The 25,288-nt window shown below is 43.1% G+C and overlaps 1 protein-coding gene across 2 annotated transcripts in view; it reads left to right on the forward strand.

Annotated features, from left to right (window-relative positions):
* Window positions 1-25,288, forward strand: part of LRBA (LPS responsive beige-like anchor protein) — a 970,380-nt gene that overhangs the window by 684,519 nt on the left and 260,573 nt on the right. For both annotated transcript variants that reach the window (XM_089670467.1, XM_089670468.1), the window contains exons 41-43: window positions 8,295-8,397; window positions 11,150-11,265; window positions 11,399-11,511. In XM_089670467.1, the coding sequence (XP_089526593.1) occupies window positions 8,295-8,397; window positions 11,150-11,265; window positions 11,399-11,511 (332 nt within the window). The remainder of the gene's footprint in view (window positions 1-8,294; window positions 8,398-11,149; window positions 11,266-11,398; window positions 11,512-25,288) is intronic.

Here is a 25,288-nt window from a genome sequence, read left to right on the forward strand (position 1 = left end):
CTGGAGGCAACTAGTTTTATGTCAGGCAAATTATTAAGCGTAAAAGGAAGGAAAAAACAATGTGGCTCACTAAAGAGGCAAGTAGGATAGTGAAGAAGAAGAAAAACAAAAGTGTAGCTGATAGAGAAGTATATAAAAACAAAATGAGGTCAAACACATTATTAGTGCCACCAAGGCACAGGAAGTGGAGGGAATGGCTAAAATTATTAAGAAAAGAGACTAAACCTTTTTTTAGGTCATAGTGTCAGAAGTAAAAATACCATGGGATCATAAATATTAAACTGGGTACACTTATGTTGAATGAGCCCTGGATGTAGAAAACCATTTAAACAATTAATTCTGTTCAGTTTTCTGAGAAATAAGACTAATAATAATTGCAAGCTGGGGGATGATATTGGTTCTAGTAATGAAGGTCCATTTTCAGGTTTTCTAGACACAAAGGTAGCAAATGGACTTGCTCAGCTAAATATTAATAGATCCTCATGATATTCATCCCAGAGTTCTAAGAGAACTTTGAGGTATAGTTGTTGGACCATTAACCGATCTTTAAATCAATCTCTTCTAAATGGAGAAGTTCCCCATGACTGGCGGAGAGCTAATATTGTACCTACCCAAAAGAAGGGTAGCAAGGTTAAAGCTGGCAACTATAGGCCAGTGAGTTTAACATCTTTTCTTGTTAAATATTTTAATTGCTCCTAAAAAAACAGAAAATTTTCTATCAAATACTTCCCGTAAATTTCCTTTCCTGATGGGTAGGCAGGACAGAACACACAAGGCGGATGGCAAACACACAAAGCTTTATTGAGACAAATGACAGTCACTCAATAGGGGAAATGCAGGGAGTGGGACAAGACCCAGTATGGAAATAGCAAGGAGAGGGCCCAAATACTTGTAGTCCAGCCCCAGGGGCAAAATTTAAGTCTCTACAGCAGTTTGTAATCCAAACAGGGAGGGGGAGTACAAGAACAGTTTAGGGGAAATGGGGGCATACACTCACAGATCCGACAGGGCGCCCGGGTCCACAGGGAGACAATATAGTATGGCACAAGTACCTGCCCGGAATCTGGAGTATGCGTGGCGTAGTCCGTGGTAGTATTCCCCCCAAGTCCTGGTGCCTGCAACGGGCAGCTGGTGTGGTTCTCCCCCTTAGCTTGGGCTGTGCAGGGCAGCAGCTTGCGGAGGCTCTCCCACCTTTCCTTGGGGTCTCAGGGCTTTGGCAGCTTGCAGAGGCACTTCCCCTATCCTTGGGGGTCTCAGGGCTTTGGCAGCTTGCTCCCTTTGGCAGCTTGCGGAGGCTCTCCCCTATCCTTGAGGGTTTTTGGGCTCTGGGGCAGCTTGCTATGATCTCCCCTTTTTCCTTGGGGTTGGGGGGCCACGAGGGTCCCACCGCAGCTGGGATCCCTCAGTGGCTTGGCAGCGGAAGAGAATGAATGGGAAGAGCCCGGCATCGGTTTCTTAAGCCGATGCAGGACGCTTCCCGGTCGTCCTGGCAACAGTGGGCAGGCTGTGGGCGGCGTGCCTCATTGCTCGGCAAAGACGCACGCCCCTCTGGACACGGGTCGCGCTCTCGTGAGCGCGGCCTTTGTCTGGATTCATCCACAAGCACGGGAACTCCTCGTGCCCGCGCTGCGGATGCTGGGATCGTGTGACATCAGCCTGATGCCGTGGTCCGGAACATCACTGCAGGTAAACAATTGGAAGCCAATTGTCCCATTATTTTTGGTCCCTTAACAAGTGGGAGGCACATATGCAAACTGTTGTAATTCCTACTCCGTTCACCTGATTTGGATGTAAATACCCTCAAATTAAAGCTGACAGTCTGCAGTTAAAGCACATCTTGTTCATTTCATTTCAAATCCATTGTGGTGGTGTATAGAGCAAAAAATGTCCCAATATTTATGGACCTGACTGTCTGCAGTCCATTGGTTCAGAATATTTTTTTTCCTGTTTTTCTCCTCTAAAACCTAGGTATGTCTTATGGAGCGAAAAATACAGTATATACACGAATTCGGGGTATTTTCACCAAAGAAATGTAACAGAATAGATTTTTACCTAAATTTATGAAGAAAGGTTATGTATTTGCAAAATTTCAGATTTTTTTGTTTAGCAAACAATAAAAAACTCAGTGATTAAATACCACCAAAAGAAAGCTCTATTTGTGTGAAAAAAAATTATAAAAAATGTTTTATGTGTACAGTGTTGCATGATCGCGCAATTGTCATTCAAAGAGCGACAACACTGACAGCTGAAAATTGGCCTGGGCAGGAAGGGGGTATAAGTGCTGGTATTGAAGTGGTTAAAGAATATGTAAAGCCAACTTTTCATATTCCAGTATGCTCATACATGTGCTGACATGCCTCTCCTCTCTCAGCCATTCATTGGGAAGACCAGTGTGCTGCTGTAGTTTGTGCATACCACAAACTACTGACTGAACAAATGATTTAGAGCCCTTTGTGTATTAGCTTGGTGGAATTCCCACCTACCACAGCCTCCTGTCCAAACACACAACAAAATGTGGTTTACAAGCTAAAACAGGCAGGGATTTGAGTATTGTAAAAATATTTTTGGAATAATAACAAATATTTTGTCATGTATACACATATGAAAAATATACATTTGGTTCAAACATATGTAGTACAACCCTACAATTAATTTTATGGTCTGCAAAGAGAATAAAAATGGTTACGTTAATATGTCTGTCGAGTTAAATTTGTGATAGAGTAGCTTAGGATCACACTCCTACTTTGTCACTGTAAACAGTCATAATTTACCAAGTAAGATTGAATTATAATTTTCATTGACATGTGTATAGAGTATGTTCCATAGCCATAAACATTTGTTTGACAATGCATACAAACAAAGATGCAGAGGAAGCACATTTAACTTTTGCAAATGTGGGAAGGGGGGAGGCTTGCGCAAAGTCGCATACCAGCCATGTTTAGAGAAGCCCAAACTTTCTGCACAGCTACACGACATACTGTTACACAAAAGGAACACATATATTAGCTTTTTATTGAATCTGAACTCCAGGCAAGCATAAAAATTCAGCTGTTACATATATGAAAATTGCATTACCTGTTAAATGATTTCTGACTCTTTTGCTAGCATTGCAAACAATAGTTATTTTTGACAATCAAATAAAAGCTTGCTTGAAAAGTCTTTCATTCTGTGAGTGCTGCCTGACATCTGGCTCTTTCAACAACTTCCTGCATTCCCTACATGTTTTCTTTCTTCTCCACTGCTCTTTACTTTCAATTTCTAATGACTACATATCCCTTTGTACCATTCTGTCTACTTGTGATTTCTGAACTGACTCCTCCTCTTGAAACTCCTCCTCTCAGCACCTCTGTAGTTCTGAAGACAAGGTATGAATTTGTGTGGGGATCTTCACAAAGTAAATTTAGAAACTTCAAGATCATTCAGGTTAAGAAGAGTAGGCTATAAATAATTAAAATACAATGTGAAAATTAATATATAATTTTATCTTTGACCATAGATATGCTTTATGTGATGGTTCTCACTGAGGTGCTGTCTGCATTCAGGTAGTACATACTCATACAAATTTGTGTATGTTTGCTTTTAGTCTGAGTGCTGCAGTTTCCACCTATATCTCAAAAACAAATTGAAAGGGTAAAGGGACCACTGTGGGGGTCCCCAAGCATTATTTTGAGGGTCACCGCCCATTATTTTAGGAGCAGTTTGAAAAAACAGCCTGATTGCTCCTGTAGGACAGGAGAATCAGCCTGTAAAGTTAGTGACCAGTGGCTGCAGCTCAGCTGAGTGTCTGTGACAATCTCACAGACACAAGCCAGCCAGCACACTCACTGCTCCCTTCAGACGGGAGCACAGAGAGGAATACAGCTGCTCTTCCTCCTCATCTGGCCCCTGTTTCACTTGTGCCTGCCTGGCCAGCCCACACGCCTATACCCAGCATGCAGCTGTTCCTGAGAAAAAGGGGATTTGTGGGTGGGAAATATGAAAAGCAGCAGCCAAAGATTCCTGGCTGTATGAATGATGAAGCTGCCTGAGCTACCAGCCTCGGCCCTTGGGTGAGTGAACACTGTGCTCTGCAGTACACTGTGATCTCTAAACTGTCCCCATCTCCCTCTCTGTTCAAGAGCTTTGCAAACCTGCACAGTTCCAGGTAGCACTTAGGCGGCCCATACATTGATTGCTTTTTTTTTTTTTTTTTCATTCAACCATCAGCTACACATTCAAAGTGGATGGGGGAACCTCCCACAAAGGCAGTAGGTCCCTAGAGTTCCGCCACTGTGGGGGTTCCCAGTCTCCTGTTGCTGTTCTGTCCCTGCTATTGACAGCTCTGGCCCGGCGTCTGTCTCCATGGCAACGCATTAGGACCCAGTGCTAGTTACATCATGGGGCTGAAGGGCGCATGTGCTGGAGGGTTGGCACTCTTGGTTGTAGACAGCTGAGCCCCCTGCCTGTCACCTCTCAGTGGTGACACTGCATTGCCTTCTCTGTTGATATGCCGATCGGGATGCGATCCAGGTGATGCTCCCAATTGGGTCTAATATTAACTTACTGGCATGGAGCCCACACAGCTGCTAAACATATGGTTGATATACATGTAGTTGTATTCTTGATTCTAATAAATACTATGTTTATTAGATCCAATTGGTTGCTTCACCTGGATCACATCCTGATCTGCATGTCAACAGAGAAGGCTATGCAGCGTTACCACTGCTAGATGACCGCAGGGGGGCTCAGCTGTCTACAACCAATAGTGCCGGCTCTCCCTTGCATGCACCCATGAGCCCCATAATGTAACCAGCACTGGGTCTTAATGCACTGATGCAGTTGTCATGGAGACAGACGCCAGACCAGCTCTGTGAATAGCAAGGGCAGGATAGCAAGAGGAGGCTGGGAACCTCCACAGTGGCAGAACGCCAGGGCCTGGTCATAAGTGCGATCTTTGCGACCCTTGTAGTTCGCCATTGCGTTGGACCCGTATATGGAGTTCCTTAGTGTGCTTAGTGTCGGGTTCTGTTTGCATGTTACAGCACCTCCTGAAGCGCAGGAGGAGCGACTGCCAAAATACTGGCTTGTCATGCTGCAGCGCAGGGAGCACTCACACAGAGCATGACAGCCCAACCTCTTGGCAGCTGCTTCCCCTGCACTAAGCACTGAGGGTTGGTGGAAGAGCTCTGTTCTTGGATTGAAAGGGGGAAGGGAGTGGGTTAGGGAGAGGACTGTATATTGAGTACGGATGGGTGATGAGTAATGATGAGATAAGGTGTGTTCGAACCAGGGGCGGACTGACCATTTGGCTACTCAGGCACTGCCTGGGGTTAGTAGGGGGCCCCATGAGATCTCCCTGGTACCTTTCATAGACTTTTGTGGGTGTGGTTTGAGTGTTGGTGAGGACACAGGGGCCCCATGATTCCCTATTGCCTGGGGGCCCCATGAGTTGTCAGTCCGCCCCTGGTTCGAACGTGAGCCTGAACCCGCCTGATCTATCCCGTCTGGAAGCTGCCCTGATGATGGCCTGTCATAGGCCGGAGAAGCATTCCTTTGCCTTTTGTTAGCCCAATTTTTGTGCACTGATCTTAAACGTTGCAGTTCACTGCAGTGTAACACAAACATTGGTGCTATTTCATTGCATGACAAAAACAATACAAACATATTGGCATGTGTGCTGCTACTGGCCCCGTCCCCCGGAGACTGGGGATGTGTCCGGTAAGAGGGAAGTTGTGCTGGGAAGGGGGGTGCAGTTTTCATCTTCGGGCACATGGTGATGTTGTCCCAGCACTAACGAGACATGTTTTGTTTGCATTTCTATATTCCTTTATGATATATGCTATATATAAACCTAGAAAAGTGAATCATATTACTATCACTTTCCAAGCAATATAGTTATTGTCTGCTAATGTGGTAAATATAAATATGTTGTGTGATATTCACAAAATTGCACTGCTGCCATGTGGAGCTAAAAATTATAATGCTTTTAAAAAAGAAGAAACATCTTTTTTTTATAGTATTAATTAATAGAAGTATAATGCAGACAGGCAATTTCAAAAGTGCACACAATTAAAAAAGCACGCGTCCGCAATACTAAATGTCGTGTTATATTTGGATATCAATTGCCATGACTGAAAACTACAACTCAATGCTTCATTATGTCAAAACTTTGGCAAAGATGACATGGTCCCTGGCTACCAGGTGGTTTGTACGTTTTCAGATCATTAGAGACTACAGAGATTCTGTTGTTTTAAACCTGAGAGACCTTATTAGTGAAATGAGACAATCAGCAGGAGGCAGAGCCTCCTCATGCAAATTTGAACGTTATATAAATATTTAGCATCAAAATTTTTTTTAAGGCTCCATGCACACTAGTGTTTTTTGTAAACTCAGAAAACGCTAGAAAAAAATGCTGGATGAAAAAAGATAATAGCTTTTTTGGGCCGGCTTGTAGTAGCATTTTAAAAGCGTTTATTTTTTTCTGTCAGAAAAAAAAACTCTACAAAAAAATGGTTTTCTGCTCCTAAACACTGAAGCATGAAAAACGCTTCCAGCATAACATATTGTGCATGGACACATAGGATAACAGTATTAGCTTCCAGGACGAAAAAAAAATATGCTCATAATAGACTCTAGGAGCTTAAAAAAATGCTAGTATGCAGCTAGTATGGAGTTTAATCCATGATGCACTTTCATAAAATTATATTTACTTACAAGTGATTTTCAGTTATATCTACTTCTACAGTTTCAAATTATATAACTATAAAAAAAGTCAATAATTGCTAAAAATCTTATTCTACTCCTGTATTTTATTCATTTTGCGCTAAATGTTACTGAGGTTGTAAAAAACTTAGCAGACAGAAATAAAACATTGGTTTTAATCTTTTTGTATTTTTGTATGGGTTTTATACTGCTACAGTAATGGGAAATATTGGGGGAACATATGAGGATACATACCTTTTGAAAAATACTACCTTAGGTACTACTGGCAAATATTCTTAAAAAGCTGGTTAAAAAAAGGAGTTTTTTTCCAAATCATACTTACCTAGGTGGATGCAGCATCGGTCTGATGCAGCATCTGTCCCTAGCCAGCTCTAAGTGTGAGAACTCAGTGACCACATGACTGCTGATCGCTGAGTTCTCACCACCGCTGTGAGCAGAGAGCGGTGACTGTCAGAATTTCAATGAAATTAGCACCTCACATCAACTTTCTTCCAACCCTTTTTCCTTGTAGAAGCCATAATATTGGTTCTACAAGATGAAGCTGTTCAAAGAAGAATTCCTCACAGCTGCACAAGTGCCACCATCTACAACTACAGGGAATTAGGGAGCAAAGCCATTACATAAAGTGGACATGACAAGTTCTGTTGGATTGCGTGATCTCAGGCTCTGCTTAAAAAAGTGCTGCATGCTTCCCTTTGTCAGCACACACTCAGGTGGTATGAGAAAGAAGCAAGGCTTTCTTGAATTGGAACTACACTGGGCAAAGCTGCCAAGCATAGTCGCAACACACCTATTGTGAAAAGGACCCTTAAAGTTTGAATGTGATTACTGAGACAGCATAGATAGGGAAAGGAGGCTACACAGCATAAGCACCAGGAAGTACATTCCCTCTAGTGACCTGCTGACATTATTAAATGATTAACTTAGGTCCGTTTTACACTGACCTAGTGCACCTCTCCGACAGCTTGGGATGCAGAACTTTTGGTGTGCTTTCAGAAAGCGTATCAAATTCTCGGGACATAATAGAAGTCTATGGCAAAGAGCATCTAACTCACAGGAAAACCGGGGGTACACTATGCTTCACCCCTGTTGTATGAGAAGGTCACCAGATCAGTGTGGATTCTACTCATTTTAAGTTGTAATGTTGTACTTGATAACATTAGTAACTTGCTGGTTAAATTGCACTGTATAACACAAGTTGCAGGAAATATCTTGGAATAGTTAAAATGAGAGTGTGAATAATTTGTTGGTCTTCAATATATTCTCTTTTAGACAGGGATATGGATCTTGTATAGTAAAATTGTTGTATATAAAAACTGTCATATTTAGCAAAAAATCAGTATGAGAGGTACCTTGTTTTCTTCACTAGTCAGTTAAGTTGTTTTGTCCTGGAGACAAATTAGTTTGTGCCATTTCCAATTTGCTATCCACTTTTCATGGATCCCATCTCTTAAGGGCTAAAATTACTGTAATACAAGAAGCTTTGTTTTTGAATCTTAAAAGATATTGAACCTTGGTGTATTAAAAAAAAATCTGAATGTATACAAGCTTTAATAAAACTAAATTTTGCTGCTGTTGTTTCCTATATACAGTTGCTGTCATGTTCAACTTTCCAGACCAATCTACTGTGAAAAAAGTGGTTCACTGCCTCCCCAGAGTTGGAATTGGCACGAATTTTGGGCTTCCTCAAACCAGGTGACCTATGGGGATCTATGTCAGACTACCATACTCTGTATTACTGCGACACACATAAATAATTTATTGTAGTATTCTTTGTTGCCTTTCTGATTTAGGTAAACTTTAACATGTATCTTTTGCACTGACTTTATAATTGAGTTTTGGAGTTGTGCTCTACTTTTTATACAGTATTAAACCCAAAAGCAAACATTTATTATATTGCAGCTTACCAGTGCTTTAATGTGATGGTTGCATTTGGTTTCTTTTTTAGGCTTTCTCAACAGAACAAGGGGTACTGCGGATGTAGCAGTTATAGGGTTAGGACAAACCATTTACCATTGGCAGGGTGCTTACAATAATCAGATTTTATTTATGTAAAACCTTTATTCCTAAAGGAACAAACTGTTGCTTGCTAGTCCATCTAACACGCCATTTCCCCCAGATTGACTGTGTTGCTTTCCAAAGGTGCCCCCTGTGCTCTCACATCCAGAGTGTAGGCACTCTAATATAGGAGGTGTGTTACTGGCCAAAAAACAAATGCCGCCACCACATCTAATGATTAGTAATCTGATATAGATTACATTTTTGTTTTGTGTTTAATACAACTTTAAATTTTGTTGCATTTGCTCATTATTTTTCTTTTTATTATGTTTTATAAAAAATAAGTTAAATAAGAGTATAAAATATAAACAGTGCTGATTTTTAAATGAAGATACACAACCCATGAATTATGCATATACCCATTATAAATATGTATGAAGGAAAGTGCACAAGCAATAACCATTAAAAAGCTGTACCACGTTCGCCCAGACATGATTTATAGCGCTAGAAAATGTGTATGTTTTGCAATAAGTTTTCATATTCAGTGTTTTTCCATTTCTGTTTCAAAAGTGCAGTTTCTCTTCTGTTGTGAAAGGCTGAAGAGATGATAATTTTACTGTTTTTGCACAGAATCTTCCTCTGTGGTACATCAGATCAGTCCTAGAGGCCACTTAAAATGAGGACTGTTAGCAGATTATCATAGGCAATCAGCCTTCAGTTTGTTACACACATTGAAGTTTTTGGGTTTTATTGCTTTTGAACATTTAATCACAGTGAATTTAATTTTGCTATTTTTTACATTGGTCAACAGCAATGTACTCTTTCATGTCAGAATGAAACTCAATCTCTACAAAGGAAATTCACATAGAACTAAACCCTCCTATCCTTTTTAGCCAAGGCCGGGGCCATCCTAGCCTCTGTTTAGATCTGCAGTTGCAGTTGATGCTGCATATGTGATTAGCAATGCCACCAGTCATTTGAGTACCTTGGTTGAGAACTGACATTAACACAATGTGAACTGGCACAGTTCTCTCCAGAGGAATGCTGGTAAACTGGTGGATTTAGTTTTTAGTGCATACATTACTACATCAGTGGGTTTTTTTATCTGCTCGGGGATCAGCATCAAAGTAACCCACTCCATTTCTCTTATTATACTTACAGTACCTGTCCATAGAGCCTCTTTTAAGGTCTCCCTCCTTTTCCCAGCTGTCTTACAATCTCTGGATATTAGCTGTGAAATAAAGTCTTGATTTACATTCTTTCTATATTCATTCTGTCTGGATACAAAATGACCCTCCTTTTCCGATTGCTTCAAATTATTACATTTTTTTTTTGGCTACGAATGGATTAAGGAAGCAAAAGAAAACATGCATAAAGTAGATTTTTACACAGCGTTTTCACAACTACTATCTAGAAATTGCTAGAGTACCAAGACAATCGAAAGCGCATACTATATGTATAGGTACTGTTAGATGAGATATCAAGAGGAATTGTATGGGTTTTTATTACAGTGTTATATCGCACATGCCAAAAGTGACCTTGTAAAAAAAAATAAAATAAAAGCACACTAAAAGAAGGTGGTGCAAACGTACCTTTCAGTGGAGCAGTGTGTGAAATCTTCAGTCTCTTGAAGAACTGCTATCAAATGCTTGCATCTGGTAATGTACCCCCCAACTGGGCTCTTCGACTCCTCCAACCCCTAGGTCACTACTGTGTCTTTAACATTTTTTGACAGGGTGTTTTTGTTTAAAAGTATATGTTGCTTTATAGGATAAGTTCACCTTTGGGAACATGTTACATGTTCCACCAATTTTTAGGGTGGAATATGTAACATGTTTACAGTGCTGCAGCCACTGCCCGCTGCTCCCCCACCCCTTCCTGTAACAGAAGTACAGGTAGAAGTTCCCCATGATAGCTGTAACTTTTTAAATGAATGAATGAACTACAAGTCCTGACAGCCTTAGCGGCTGTTAGCTTGTAGTTCTCAATGAACTACCACAGCGCTGTGGTAGTTTATTGAATCTTCCTGTCAGTATATCTGCTTGCCTGTACATACTGTACAGGCAAGCAGATATACTGACAGGTCTGCAGGAGACTTGCATGGCACCAGCGATCTGCTGAGAGCTATGCAAAGCTTTTTTTAACTGCCAAAAAAATGTGCATTTATTAATTTTGGGCAAAAGGTAAACTTATCCTTTGAGCATGCTATAATGTTTTTACAAAAACACAAGATTACATGGGATTTCATTGTTGTCCTGTCTGGCTCAGTCATTGTTAAATAAGTTAATAGATCTGTCTGCCACTGTTCTCTGTGTATGATGTTTATAAATGTCTCTAAACAAATCTCTCTTTATGTTTTCCTTAGTTTGAGGGGATTAACATATGCAGTCAGCACTGTTTGTTTCTGTTTTTTGATTCAAAATTTGTATGTCTTTTTTATTCTTGGCAGGCGCATCTCCCTAGCTACTGCTCGGCAGATATTTAAAGCATCAAATATGACTCAGCGTTGGCAGCACAGAGAAATTTCAAACTTTGAATACTTGATGTTCCTGAACACAATAGCTGGTAATCTGGCAGCTGTAGTCAACATGTTTTCATATCATTATATATATTTTTCATGTGTATCCTGATCTATAGAAATGCATTTCTGGTATCAGATTCTGTACACCACCCAAACCTAAATGTGCTCTCTTTACAGGACGGACCTGCAATGACTTAAATCAGTATCCAGTATTTCCATGGGTCATCACAAACTATGAATCAGAAGAGCTGGACCTTACTCTTCCAAGTAATTTTAGAGACTTGTCCAAGGTGAGTGTCTTCTACAATTTGTGTGTGTCCTCAAAGAGTTCGGCTCTGTTATTTCAAACTTGTTTCTAATTTTTTTATACTTTTTATACTTTTTTTTTTTTTTTTTAATGACTGACTGTCAGGGATCTCTGGTTTCTCCGCAGCGCACGGGTCTGTGCATGCGCGGAAGTCTAATGCGAACTAACATACAGGCGCTAGGACATAGGCGCCCACGGCAACAATCGCGGCCGCACATGCGCACTTGTGCACACGGGCACGCGCCTGGCTCCAATGACAGTGCAGGGCGCACTATTTAAACTGACTCTTGCATGCTCAAGTTGCCGTATGGTCTTGTTCCTGCTTGTTCCCTGTTATCCTGTTTTCCTGTGAGAGTATCCTGTTGCCGACCCAGCCTGACCCTGATTGCTGTTGACCGTCTCCTGCCCTGACCCCTGGCTCATCCAACTATTCTTCTGCCTGTTCCTGATTATCTGACCTCCTGCTGCTGAACCTGGCCTGTGACCTGACCATTCTCTGCCTGCTGCTCTGCACTGTTCCGCCTCCACTGTTACCGACCCGGCCTGTCTGACTTTGCTACTGCTTCACGGTGTGTTCCGTCCATCCATCCTGCACGGATCCATCCGTTGCTGTCTTGGCCTGCTCTGCCTCTTCACATCAGGCTCTCATCCTGCTACGTGCCACTGGCGGTTCCCTCTACTACAGCTGGGTGTACCCAGGGGCCGCGACCGGGTCTCAGTCTGCTCCAAGTCCATCCTCACCATCAGGGGATCTGGTGAACAAGCAGATTGGGGCTTAGACTCCACACCCTGGGGAAATCTGGTCTGTGGAGCTCTAGAGCTACCGTCAGTAGATACCTGACACTGGCTTTGTACTAATAGTTTGATGCAAGGTCAATGTAATGCCTATATTTATTTAAAAAGGGAACAAAGTCTTTCCAAGTAACTACAGACCTTTAAGTTTAACTTCTATAGTCAGGAGGATGCGCAAAAGTTTGGTGAAGGACTGCATAGAATAATTTTTTCTAGAAAACAATAATAGAAGCAATAGTCAACAAAGGTTCACAAAAGACCACAGTTGTCAAACATTAAGGCAGGGGCCAAGTGCTAGGGTATCCAGCTGTAAGGAAACACACAGACTGAGTTGTGATATGAAATCTTAAATTGGGTGATATGATTAACAAACTTAGTTGTGGTTAGAATTGCAGGCACTAAAATTTAGCTAACACAGAATATATTAAGGCAACACACAAGCTATATTACCAAAAGTATTGGGACGCCTGCCTTTACATGCACATTAACTTCAGTGGCATTGCAGTCTTAGTTCCTAGACTTCAATATTGAGTTGGCCCACCCTTTGCAGCTATAACAGCTTCAACTCTTCTGGGAAGGCTGTCCACAAGGTTTAGGAGTATGTCTATGGGAATGTTTTACCATTCTTCCAGAAGCGCATTTGTGAGGTCAGACACTGATGTTGAACGAGACAGTCTGGCTCACAGTCTCTGCTCTAATTCATCCCAAAGGTGTTCTATCGGGTTGAGGTCAGGACTCTGTGTGTGCAGGCCAGTCAAGTTCCTCCACCTCAAACTCGCTCATCCATGTCTGACCCCACTCATTTTATGTGGCCTACCACTTCGTGGCTGAGTTGCTGTTGTTCCCGGTTGCTTCCACTTTGTTATAATACCACTAACAGTTGACCGTGGAATATTTAGCAACAAGGAAATTTCAAGGATGTACTTATTGCACAGATGGCAACCTACCACGGTACCACAGTTGAATTCACTGAGCTTCTGAGAGTGACGCATTCTTTCACAAATGTTTGTAGAAGCAGTTTTCATGCCTAGGTGCTTGATTTTATACACACCTGTGGACATCGAAGTGATTGGAACACCTGAATCCAATGATTTGGAGGGGTGTCCCGATACTTTTGGCAATATATTGTACGTGATCATGTTGATATATTCATGGGACTATTGGAATATTGTATTATTGCACTTATATGATATACAGTATGTGTGATTTTGTTCAGCTCCCCTTTTCTTTGAATTCACAGTTTTATGCAAGTGGTCCTACACTTGGTAAAGTGGCAGACGCTTTAGTTTTATATTAAATTTTTTTCACATTTTCACTATTCTTTTCATTTAATTTACAATTTTCTACCCAGGGCACAGGGATTTATTTGTGTTTGTGATATTCTTTTTGTGCACAGCTAAAGGAGTATGTCGCTTCTGAAGTGTTAACTAGGTTATGTGTAAATGTGATGTGTGCAGGAGTATTTACATATACACAACTAGATCTGAGAGTTCTTTCACAAGAGGTAGTTCCATGTGCAATATACATTTATTGATTGAGTTCCAATATATATATATATATATATATATATTACAAACTAGTAACAGTATTTACCACACAATGTACATTGTAAGTCCCCTTGCTTATATGATATTCACAAATTACACACAAAACCATATTTACAATAAATGTATAATAGAAGTATGATGTTAGTTTACCTCTCCACTTCAGGTGTGGTCATGCTGACTGCTGTGTGTCCAAAGACAAAAGAGAGCACACAGATTGGTGTTACTGTAAATATTCAGGCCATTTTTTTTTCTGATCACATCTCACACGGGTTGTAAACACTGCCTTCTTTGACTCCTCAAATCAGGCTGCACCCAATATACAGTTGCTACTTACAGTGAGCAAATAGAGGGCATTATATTATCCACCATAAAGAAAGGAGGGAGGGATATAGTGAATTGATACCAACTAGGAAGCTAGGAGTCGTATAATGTTAAAATGTACACAATGATTTAAATATATTTCAATCTAGCTACAATATATTTATAATTACAATATTATTTACATCTGTTAATGGAGATTTCACATAAACTCATCTAACAGAAGCAAATGAATATGTAGCTTAGCCTGATTTGGTTGAATGCTGGACTCAAAGATTTTGTTCTATTTTTTGAAATGCAGCGTTACTGGTCTAGTTCCAATCACTATTCCTATGGTTAACAGGACATTATGCTTCTATTTCTGTAAATGTGCCTTGTAAACTTACCTGTGCAGCCTGTATAATCCTTATGATGTGAAATGTCTCAGAGTGAACAAATTGGCATAATTTCTATTAATTGAACTGTCTTGGGCAACATGAGAAAATAAAAGTCTGAAAGGCTCCAGCTCTGAAGAGAGTATCTCAAACCCATAATTAACAATGAACAGTCATATGTTTTTCAATTTTTAGTGAATAAGGCAACCGATCAATCAGTCCTTCTTAAAATGTCACTGATATGTAATATATTTAATTAGCTCCTTGGTTCTACATGATACAAAATATACAAGCTAGTGTATGCACGTTTTCCTGATTTATGAAAACAAATTGCCTGTATTTTTAATGTAGTTTAGTTTCATCATTGTTTCTTGCTGTATCATATATATTATGTCACTTTCATTACATGTAACAGCCTAAATAGTGCCATTTCTCAGCGTACTTTTAAGTTCACAGAATCCGCAAAGCATTATAGACATGAACTAATGTACAGTAAACACATGCTGTGTCTACTGTACTTTTTATTGAGTACTTTCCGCTTGCCGCACATCTGGATTTAGTGTTCTTTAGAGGGAAATTAAATATCCAGTAAAATGTATACAATTTATAATATGACCAGGCAAATCTTACAGTTGCTATACCCAAGTTGTCTGTTGACATTCTTGTTTTAGAAAGGGCAAATCTTTATTATTAGTTTGCCCATTAATCCTGTGTATGACCTGTGCCACTGCTTTACGTGCTTCCCTTTACATGCATTTGCCAGAACTCTGATACTCGAGCAGTGGTCTCCAAACTGCAGCCCGGGATCAACGGCAGCCCTTTGCTTGCCTTTGTCCAGCCCTTGGGGCACTATTTCTCCATCAGATACAAGGCACTACTCCTTTCACTAACATCAAGAATGGGGCACTATTCCTCCTCCTAACACTAATGATGGGGCACTCTTCCTTCCACAGACACCAACAGTGTAGCATAATTCCTGTCACTGACACCAACAATGGGGCACTATTTCTCCTACTGATATCAATGTCAGAACACTATTTCTCCCACTGACAGCAGAGATGGGGCACTATTCTTTCACCTGACCTGATACCAACAAGGAGGCACTATTCCTGCCATCAATACCGATGAAGGGGCATTGTTTACTCCCATTGATATTGGGGCATTTTTTGCTTACACTGGCCACAGTCTGGCCCTTTAAATGTATGAAGGACAGACTTTGTTTAGAAAGTTTGGAGACCCTTACTCTAGAGGAATTTATTCTCAATCCTCATTTACAATTATCTTTTGCATCCGCTGATTCAGTCTAAAGCAAATGCACCTTGATTGTCCTGCTTGTTATATACAGTACATGTCCCTTAATTAAACGAGTCGCGTTAGGAGAATATAGGGAGATTTGGGTTTGATGTATATCGAAGCTTAAAGTGATATTAAACCCTCAGTTTTAAGCACTTTCAGCAGCTGATTTAATCTCTTACTTGATATGCAGCTTCTTTATCTTTTATTATTTGCTAATGTTCCTGTTTTAAGTAGTTGTAAACTTTAGACATGAAATTTAAACAAAGCACATCTTTCTATACCGTCTATACTTGTCTATATCCAAAGCACTGAGTTTAATTTCTCTCTGCTGCCTTGTTTCTCTGCTATCAGCATGAGTCATTTTTGACAGGTTTTCCCGACACCAAGTGCTAAAGAGGTGGCAGAACAGAGAGCTCCAGCACACAGCCTGTGACTGATATCCACAGTTCTGCATGGTCTCAGTTTATCTGTCTCTTTTTAGAATGATCTACAGAAGAAATGGCTGCAGATAAACATATATAGAAAGATTTGTTTCATTTCTATCATCAAATGCTAGTCAGTTCACTGGGTTTATGTGACGGTTTTCAACCACTTTAAGCTAGTACCATGAATGCTGCCCCAGGTTTCTTGTTTTAGAGTGGCTCTTTTCAGCACCCAAAAGGCAACCCTTGCATGTCGGGACTAGAGATGGGAAGGCCTGGAAGAAAAACTTAAAAATTGGGGGGGGGGGGGGGGGGAAGAAATGTTGCCATTTTTTTCCAAAGTGTTTTTTTTTTTTTGACGGAAAATGTAAAATAGAGTGTGGAATGTGTTCTTTTACAGTGATAAATAACATATCTATGACATGGTATTCAAACGTAATAATATGAAGACATTAATGATAGATTTCTAAGGCTTTATGTAAAGTCCTAAATTAATTGCAAGTTCTCTCAGCTGAAGACAAGCAAATCTTGGAATACAATTCAGGTAACACTGTACTTCTCATTGCAGTTCTCAAACAAGAGACATATTCATTTCTGCTGCTAGGGGCACTGCAGATGAAAGGCTTCAGTTTAGTTTTCTTGTGGGCTCCATCTTGTACCTCCTACAGCTTGAAGACTGTTGTCATACAGTAGATTATAGTTTCTGTTCTCTCAGGCCTTATGAAAATACCAAGAAATAACATAATGGGACTTTACTGGTACAGTATAGGACAAACTCGCATTTGTAAGTTTACACACTTATTAGAGTACATATTGAAGTAGTGACATTGTTTAAAAGTAATACATGGCTAACCAGCCTAAGTAGTATCGGCATTGTCTTCTATAGCATTGTATCCTCCAAAGGTCGACGCTTTTTAACTTCTTCAGGACCACAAAAATTGGAGGCGAAGAGATCAGTTGCTTTGGCTAAGAGAATATACATATATACACATACATAAATCATTAATCATGCTAAATAAATTATAAAAGAAACATAAACCTTAAACTGTGCTCTGCAAACTCACATATCGATATAGATGGGGATGCAGGGCATCAGCACCCATACAGGAAATCAACAAAGTAGTCTTGAGTGAGCATCCACATCCATTTTTCATCCTGATGTCCCAAATATAATGGTGTCCTATCCCAAAGGAAACCCACAAAAGTTGAAACAACAGAGAGAAACAACCCCAACAAAGGGGGAGAGATCAATAGAAGGGGGAGGGCCATAAGCCCAAAACATGAGAAACAATAAATCGCTTGGTCAGGAGACAAAGAGCAGAACAGTTCATATGTAGATTAATCCATACAGGGCATATTCCATAGATTCGCTTGTCTATATAATTTAAACAACAATACAAAAACAGTCAATCAAAGGTCCTTTTTACAGTGGGGCAAAAAAGTATTTAGTCAGCCACCAATTGTGCAAGTTTTCCCACTTAATAAGATGAGAGAGGCCTGTAATTGGCATCATAGGTAGACCTCAACTATGAGAGACAAAATGAGAAAAAAAATCTAAACAATCACATTGGCTGATTTGGAAAGAATTTATTTGCAAATTATGGTGGAAAATAAGTATTTGGTCACCTACAAACAAGCAAGATTTCTGGTTCTCACAGACCTGTACCTTCTTCTTTAAGAGGCTCCTCTGTCCTGCACTCATTACCTGTATCAATGACACCTGTTTGAACTTGTTATCAGTATAAAAGACACCTGTCCACAACCTCAAACATTCACACTCCAAACTCCACTATGGTGAAGACCGAAAAGCTGTCGAAGGACACCAGAAACAAAATTGTAGACCTGCACCAGGCTGGGAAGACTGAATCTGCAATAGGCAAGCAGCTTGGTGTGAACAAATCAACTGTGGGAGCAATAATTATAAAATGGAAGACATACAAGACCACTGATAATCTCCCTCAATCTGGGGCTCCACGCAAGATCTCACCCCGTGGGGTCAAAATGATCACAAGAACGGTGAGCAAAAATCCCAGGACCACACGGGGGGACCTAGTGAATGACCTGCAGAGAGCTGGGACCAACGTAACAAAGGCTACCATCAGTAACACACTATGCCACCAGGGACTCAGATTCTGCAGTGCCAGACGTGTCCCCCTGCTTAAGCCAGTACATGTCCGGGCCCGTCTGAAGTTTGCTAGAGAGCATTTGGATGATCCAGAAGAGGATTGGGAGAATGTCATATGGTCAGATGAAACCAAAATAGAGCTGTTTGGTAGAAACACAACTCGTCGTGTTTGGAGGAGAAAGAATGCTGAGTTGCATCCAAAGAACACCATACCTACTGTGAAGCATGGGGGTGGCAACATCATGCTTTGGGGCTGTTTCTCCACAAAGGGACCAGGAACGACTGATCCATGTACAAGACAGAATGAATGGGGCCATGTATCGTGAGATTTTGAGTGCAAACCTCCTTCCATCAGCAGGGGGATTGAAGATGAAACGTGGCTGGGTCTTCCAACATGACAATGATCCCAAACATACCGCCCGGGCAATGAAAGAGTGGCTTCGTAAGAAGCATTTCAAGGTCCTGGAGTGGCCTAGCCAGTCTCCAGATCTCAACCCCATAGAAAACCTTTGGAGGGAGGAATGGGCCAACATACCAGCAACAGCGTGTGCCAACCTTGTGAAGACTTACAGGAAATGTTTGAACTCTGTCATTGCCAAGAAAGGATATATAACAAAGTATTGAGATGAACTTTTGATATTGACCAAATACTTAATGTCAGGGCTCCGGGGTATGACCAGAGGTATGTGAACTGACGCAGGGAAACGCAGGCTTCAGATAAGTTATAAACAATATAATTTATTAAAGACTAACAATACAAACATAAACGCAGTGCAATACTAAAACATAACACAGTGCAAACGAACCAAACCAAACCACCCACAGATAACAGTACATACAATGCAAGCGTCGTCAGGCAGGCCGGGTCAATAACAATCGGGCAGGTAGGTACAGGGGGTCAGGCAGAGAATGGTCGGGGTCACAAGCCAGGGATAAAACAGGAGAAGTAAGCAGAGGTCCGGATCAGGCAGGGTCAGCAACGAATCAGACAGGGACAGGGATGCAGGAACAAGATACAGGGCCCAGGAAAAACACACACCAAGGCAGAGACTGCAGGTCTGGCCATCCCTTAAATACACCTGCATAATCAACTTCAGGTATTTGGCTGGCTGCAGGGTTGAGTCTCTGATTGCTGGAAGCACCCGCTGGCCAGCCCTGGTACTGCAGCCCACAAGGCAGGTGAGTCCCACCATTACTGGCAAGTCCATTCCTGACAGTACCCCCCCCTCAAGGAGCGGCCTCAGGACGCTCCAAACAGTCCTAGCTGGGCAAAATGTTCCACCGCCCGGGTCTGGTAACTGACGGGATATCAAAGACCGGCACATCGGGCAGGACTCCGGGCAGCTGCACACCGGGCAGGACTCCGGGCAGCGGCACACCGGGCAGGACTCCGGGCAGAGGCACATCGAGCTGGACTCCGGGCAGAGGCACATCGGGCTGGACTCCGGGCAGAGGCACATTGGGCAGGACTCCGGGCAGCGGCACATCGGGCTGGACACCGGATCACCAGGCGGAGCAGCAGGCACCGGGCCACCAGGCGGAGCAGCAGGCACCGGGCCACCAGGCAGAGCAGCGGGCACCGGGCCACCAGGCGGAGCAGCGGGCACCGGGCCACCAGGAGGGGCGACAGGCATCGGGCCCCCAGGAGGGGCGGTGGGCGCGGGGCCCCCAGGTGGGGCGGCGGGCGCTGGGCCCCCAGGCGGGGCGGCGGGTCCCCAGGAGGGGCGACGGGCGTCGGGCCCCCAGGAGGGGCGCCGGGCCCCCAGGCGGAGCGGCGGGCGCCGGGCCCCCAGGAGGGGCGGCGGGCGCCGGGCCCCCGGGAGGGGCGACAGGCATCGGGCCCCCAGGCGGAGCGACAAGCATCGGGCCCCCAGGCGGAGCGGCAAGCACCGGGTCATCAGGCACGACAACGGGCATCGGGTCACCAGGCATCAGGTCATTTGGCTCGCCAGCGGGCACCGCGTCATCTGGCAAGGCAGTGGGCACCGAGTCACCAGGCACGACAGTGGGTTCCGAGTCAACTGGCATGACCACGGGCACTGGGTCAGACATTGGATCGTCTGGCTTGACAGCGGGCATCGGGTCACCAGGCATCAGGTCATTTGGCTCGACAGCGGGCACCGCGTCATCTGGCAAGGCAGTGGGCACCGAGTCACCAGGCACGACAGTGGGCTCTGAGTCAATTGGCACGACAGCGGGCATCGGGTCATCAGGTACCGGATCGTCTGGATCGACAGCGGGCATCGGGTCATCTGGCGTTGGATCGTCTGGCTCGACAGCGGGCATTGGGTCACCAGGCATGACAGCGGGCACTGGGTCACCAGGCATCAGGTCATTTGGCTCGCCAGCGGGCACCGCGTCATCTGGCAAGGCAGTGGGCACCGAGTCACCAGGCACGACAGTGGGCTCCGAGTCAACTGGCATGACCGCGGGCACTGGGTCAGACATTGGATCGTCTGGCCCGAAAGCGGGCTTCGGGTCACCAGGCATGACAGCGGGCACTGGGTCATCAGGCATGGGATTGTCTGGCTCGACAGCGGGCATCGGGTCACCAGGCATGACAGCGGGCACTGGGTCATCAGGCATTGGATCGTCTGGATCGACAGCGGGCATCGAGTCAACTGGCCTAATGGAATCATCAGGCTGGATCAGTTCATCAGGCTGGGTAGCAACATCATGCTGGGTAGAGCCATCAGGCTGAATGGAGGCATCAGGCTGAATGGAGGCATCAGGCTGGGTAGAGGCATCAGGCTGGGTAGAGGCATCAGGCTGAATTGTGGGCTACGAGGCACGAGGCTGCACCACGGAAGGCAGGTTCTCAGATGGGAGGCTGACCGGTTTGGATACTGGCAGGATGGTATTGGTTGGAAAGAACTTTCGCCTTTTCCTGGTTTTAGTTACCGGAGCACCGTAAGTAAGTGCAGGTTTGTAAACGGATGGAGCAGCTGGAGACAGAGAAGAGCTGGAGGATGGAACAGGGGAGGGAACAGTTGCTACAGAGGGCTTCTTTACAGGGTTAAAGGCAGGATAGGTGCAGCGAGTGGGAACAGGGTACTGACATGCGGTAGATAGCAGGGTATACTGGGCTGTAACTGGAGGTGCTGTTGGGAATGCAGGAATAGAGCTTTGAAGAAATAGATTAGAAGCAGCACTGGGTTTTTGCGAGCTGACTGAGGCTGGGTGCAACAAGTCTGACCATGTCTGCAGTATGGGTTGAACAAAGCTCAGCTTACACAAAGCCTGTCTGACCATAGACTGCACTGCGTTTATACAATCTCTTAGTACCTGTTGTGAACATGCAGAATAATGCTCCAAGAAGCAATCCACATCATCCTCTAATAACCATACCAGGGACTCTACCTGGTCTGCACTAAATGGGGGCAAAAATTCATCCCTGCATTCGGGGGTACCAGATGAAACCAACTCAGCACAAACCTGAATCAATGGCTGCACCTCAGAGAACTCTGTGCCCTGATCTACTAGGCAATGAGCGATCCGTATACATTCTAGCAGTTCATCCCTGGGATACTCCTTCAGAGTTTGATAAGCATACTCTCTGTCATCAAACACTAGCAGAGATAAATACACAACCTCATCAAGATCCATCCTTCCCAGCAACAAGCCAAGATGGCTTCCCTGGGCAGCCACTTCTGGTCAGGATTAGCCTTGGTGTAATGTCAGGGCTCCGGGGTATGACCAGAGGTATGTGAACTGACGCAGGGAAACGCAGGCTTCAGATAAGTTATAAACAATATAATTTATTAAAGACTAACAATACAAACATAAACGTAGTGCAATACTAAAACATAACACAGTGCAAACGAACCAAACCAAACCACCCACAGATAACAGTACATACAATGCAAGCGTCGTCAGGCAGGCCGGGTCAATAACAATCGGGCAGGTAGGTACAGGGGGTCAGGCAGAGAATGGTCGGGGTCACAAGCCAGGGATAAAACAGGAGAAGTCAGCAGAGGTCCGGATCAGGCAGGGTCAGCAACGAATCAGACAGGGACAGGGATGCAGGAACAAGATACAGGGCCCAGGAAAAACGCACACCAAGGCAGAGACTGCAGGTCTGGCCATCCCTTAAATACACCTGCATAATCAACTTCAGGTGTTTGGCTGGCTGCAGGGTTGAGTCTCTGATTGCTGGAAGCACCCGCTGGCCAGCCCTGGTACTGCAGCCCACAAGGCAGGTGAGTCCCAGCATTACTGGCAAGTCCGTTCCTGACACTTATTTTCCACCATAATTTGCAAATAAATTCTTTCCAAATCAGCCAATGTGATTGTCTGGATTTTTTTTCTCATTTTGTCTCTCATAGTTGAGGTCTACCTATGATGCCAATTACAGGCCTCTCTCATCTTTTTAAGTGGGAGAACTTGCACAATTGGTGGCTGACTAAATACTTTTTTGCCCCACTGTATATGGAAATACACGTTTCTTGAGGAATTCAAAGATTCCAGCACTCCCTTCCCAAACACCTGTCTATCACTCCTACCATAGAAGGCAGGAGAAGGTGCACAAAAGATCCAATGCCCAGCCTCAATGCTTTATGATATGAATCCAGTCCTTCAGATAACCATGTGCATAAATGTGAAATAACTCCTTCACCAGTAACTCCTATAATGCAACAGAAAGAGCCATGCACAAGAGTCCCCCAATATCTCCTCTGCCTCTATTGTCAAACAATATATCTCATACCTCAGAACCCCTTCATATCATAATTCGCCAGCCGTGTGTGCTTTCCAATGGCACCGAGACCAGCGTCTGGTGGGGCGCTTAAATGGCATCACCCATCGGATGTACATCATCCAATGCCTTATGTCACTTCTGCCCTGGTCCAGCACAGGGTGGAAGCAAATCAACTCCACAATCAAAGCACACACAGTGCATGCCCGCCTACACTATAGCCCACAGCCCGGCTTCATAATACCACCTACGGTTGACAGCAGTAAAGTGGAGCAATGCTGGCCTCCACCGGTCCAGCTCCACCACCTCGGGAGACACTGGACAGAGGATAGTCCAGTCTTCCAGATAATATCCATGGCCGGCAGTTCCTATTACTCATAATATCTTTTACCAAAAGGGGGACAAAAAATATATTCCCTATAAACCACCATACAACCAATCCATATTTAGAACAATAAAAAGGCAAGGAATAAAATATAGATGCCCACTCAAGCCAGACAACCCAACATATACTGTACCATATACATCACCGTACCACAGCGCATATAACAGAGTACAATGCGGAGAACAGCTTACAATATATACACATAAGTAACATAAAGACAATAGAGCCTTATAAATCCTTATCATAAACTGGACATACAACACCAGCACAGATAACATAGCTGCATCCAAATATAACAAAATATGACAAAAGGGACCACTTTAACCTCCCTAGAAAGCCCACTCATAATTAATGTAATCCCACCCATATCTCTAACATTTCTTACAGAAAAGGTGTGTAACTTAATGCCTCATTTAGACCTGGAGGGGATGTTGCATATAAAGTGTAAATCCATCTTGCCTCCTTCTGTAACACTTTTTTTAATCAAAATTTCCTCCTCGGGGATCCTCCGATACCCTTTCTAGGGATGCGAAGCGAATCATATCTGTATTGTTACCATGTTTCAGGGCTAAATGCCTCCCAATGGGTGTGTACAACAAATTTCTTCTAATGTAATTGATGTGATCTTCGACATTTTTGGAAGAGAATATAATAGTTTTACCAACATAAAAGGTTCCACATTTGCATAACATAATATAAACTACGCCTTTAGTTTGGCAATCTATAAATTGTCTAGTCCTATGTATCGTTCCATTGGGTAGGGGTAGAGATGTTCCCTCTGTTATCCACGCACAATAATCGCATGATCCACATTTATATGTGCCCTTTCTGTCCTAAATATTAGGTGGTATATCACAAAAATTACTCTTTACCAGGCGATCCTTCAATGACTTAGATTTTTTGTATGTAATTTGAGGGTAGTCCTTAATATATTTATTCAAAATTGGATCCCCAGTCAGTAAATGCCATTGCTTCTTTATAGCATCTCTAATTCTCTGATGTTGACTTGAAAATGTAGTGACAATTGTAACTAAATCTTGCTGGTCCCTTTTCTTGTTTCCCAAATAACAGAGTATGTCTCTTATGTAGTTTAGCTTTGTTATAAGTCTTCTTTAATATCGTCTTAGAGTATCCTGTCCTTAAAAACCTCACTCTAAGGGCCGCTGCTTCTTTTTCAAACAGTTTCTCTGTTGAACAATTACATCTAATCTGCAAATATTGAGAATATGGAATACTTCTGATTAGTGGTTGAGGGTGAGCACTTCCTGCATGGAGAGTGGTATTCCCTGCCATAGGTTTTCTATATAGCGTAGAGCCCAATGTCTCATCCTCTTAGATAAAAAGAGATATATTCAAGAATGGAATGGTATTGGGGTCATGTTGTACAGTAAATTTAAGATTGTAGCTATTCTGTGCAAGCTCACTCATAAATCCCTCAAGAGACTGTACATCAAAATCCCAAATGAGAAACAATGTCATCTATATACCTATACCAACAGACAATGTTGGATAGGTATGGGGAAAAGGCCGCATTCAAAAAGAGGTTACGCTCCCACTCCCCCAGATACAGGTTCACATTAAAAATATAGGGCACAACAAGTCCCCATCGCCACGCTCTGTACCTGGAGGGAGTGGAAGCCATCAAAGTAAAGACATTCCTGCTCAAGTTATGTCTAAGCAGTTGTAGAATAAAGGCATTAAAGGGTGCAGCTGCCATTTCTTTTTGGTTCAAAAAACACCCCACTGCAGACACCCGTAATTCATAGGGGATACTGCAATATAGGGCCTCCACATCAGTAGATACCAGC

This window comes from Staurois parvus, unplaced genomic scaffold, assembly GCF_062004578.1.
Source record: "Staurois parvus isolate SC_StPar_1 unplaced genomic scaffold, SC_StPar_1.0 ptg000090l, whole genome shotgun sequence".
Lineage (NCBI taxonomy): Eukaryota > Metazoa > Chordata > Amphibia > Anura > Ranidae > Staurois > Staurois parvus.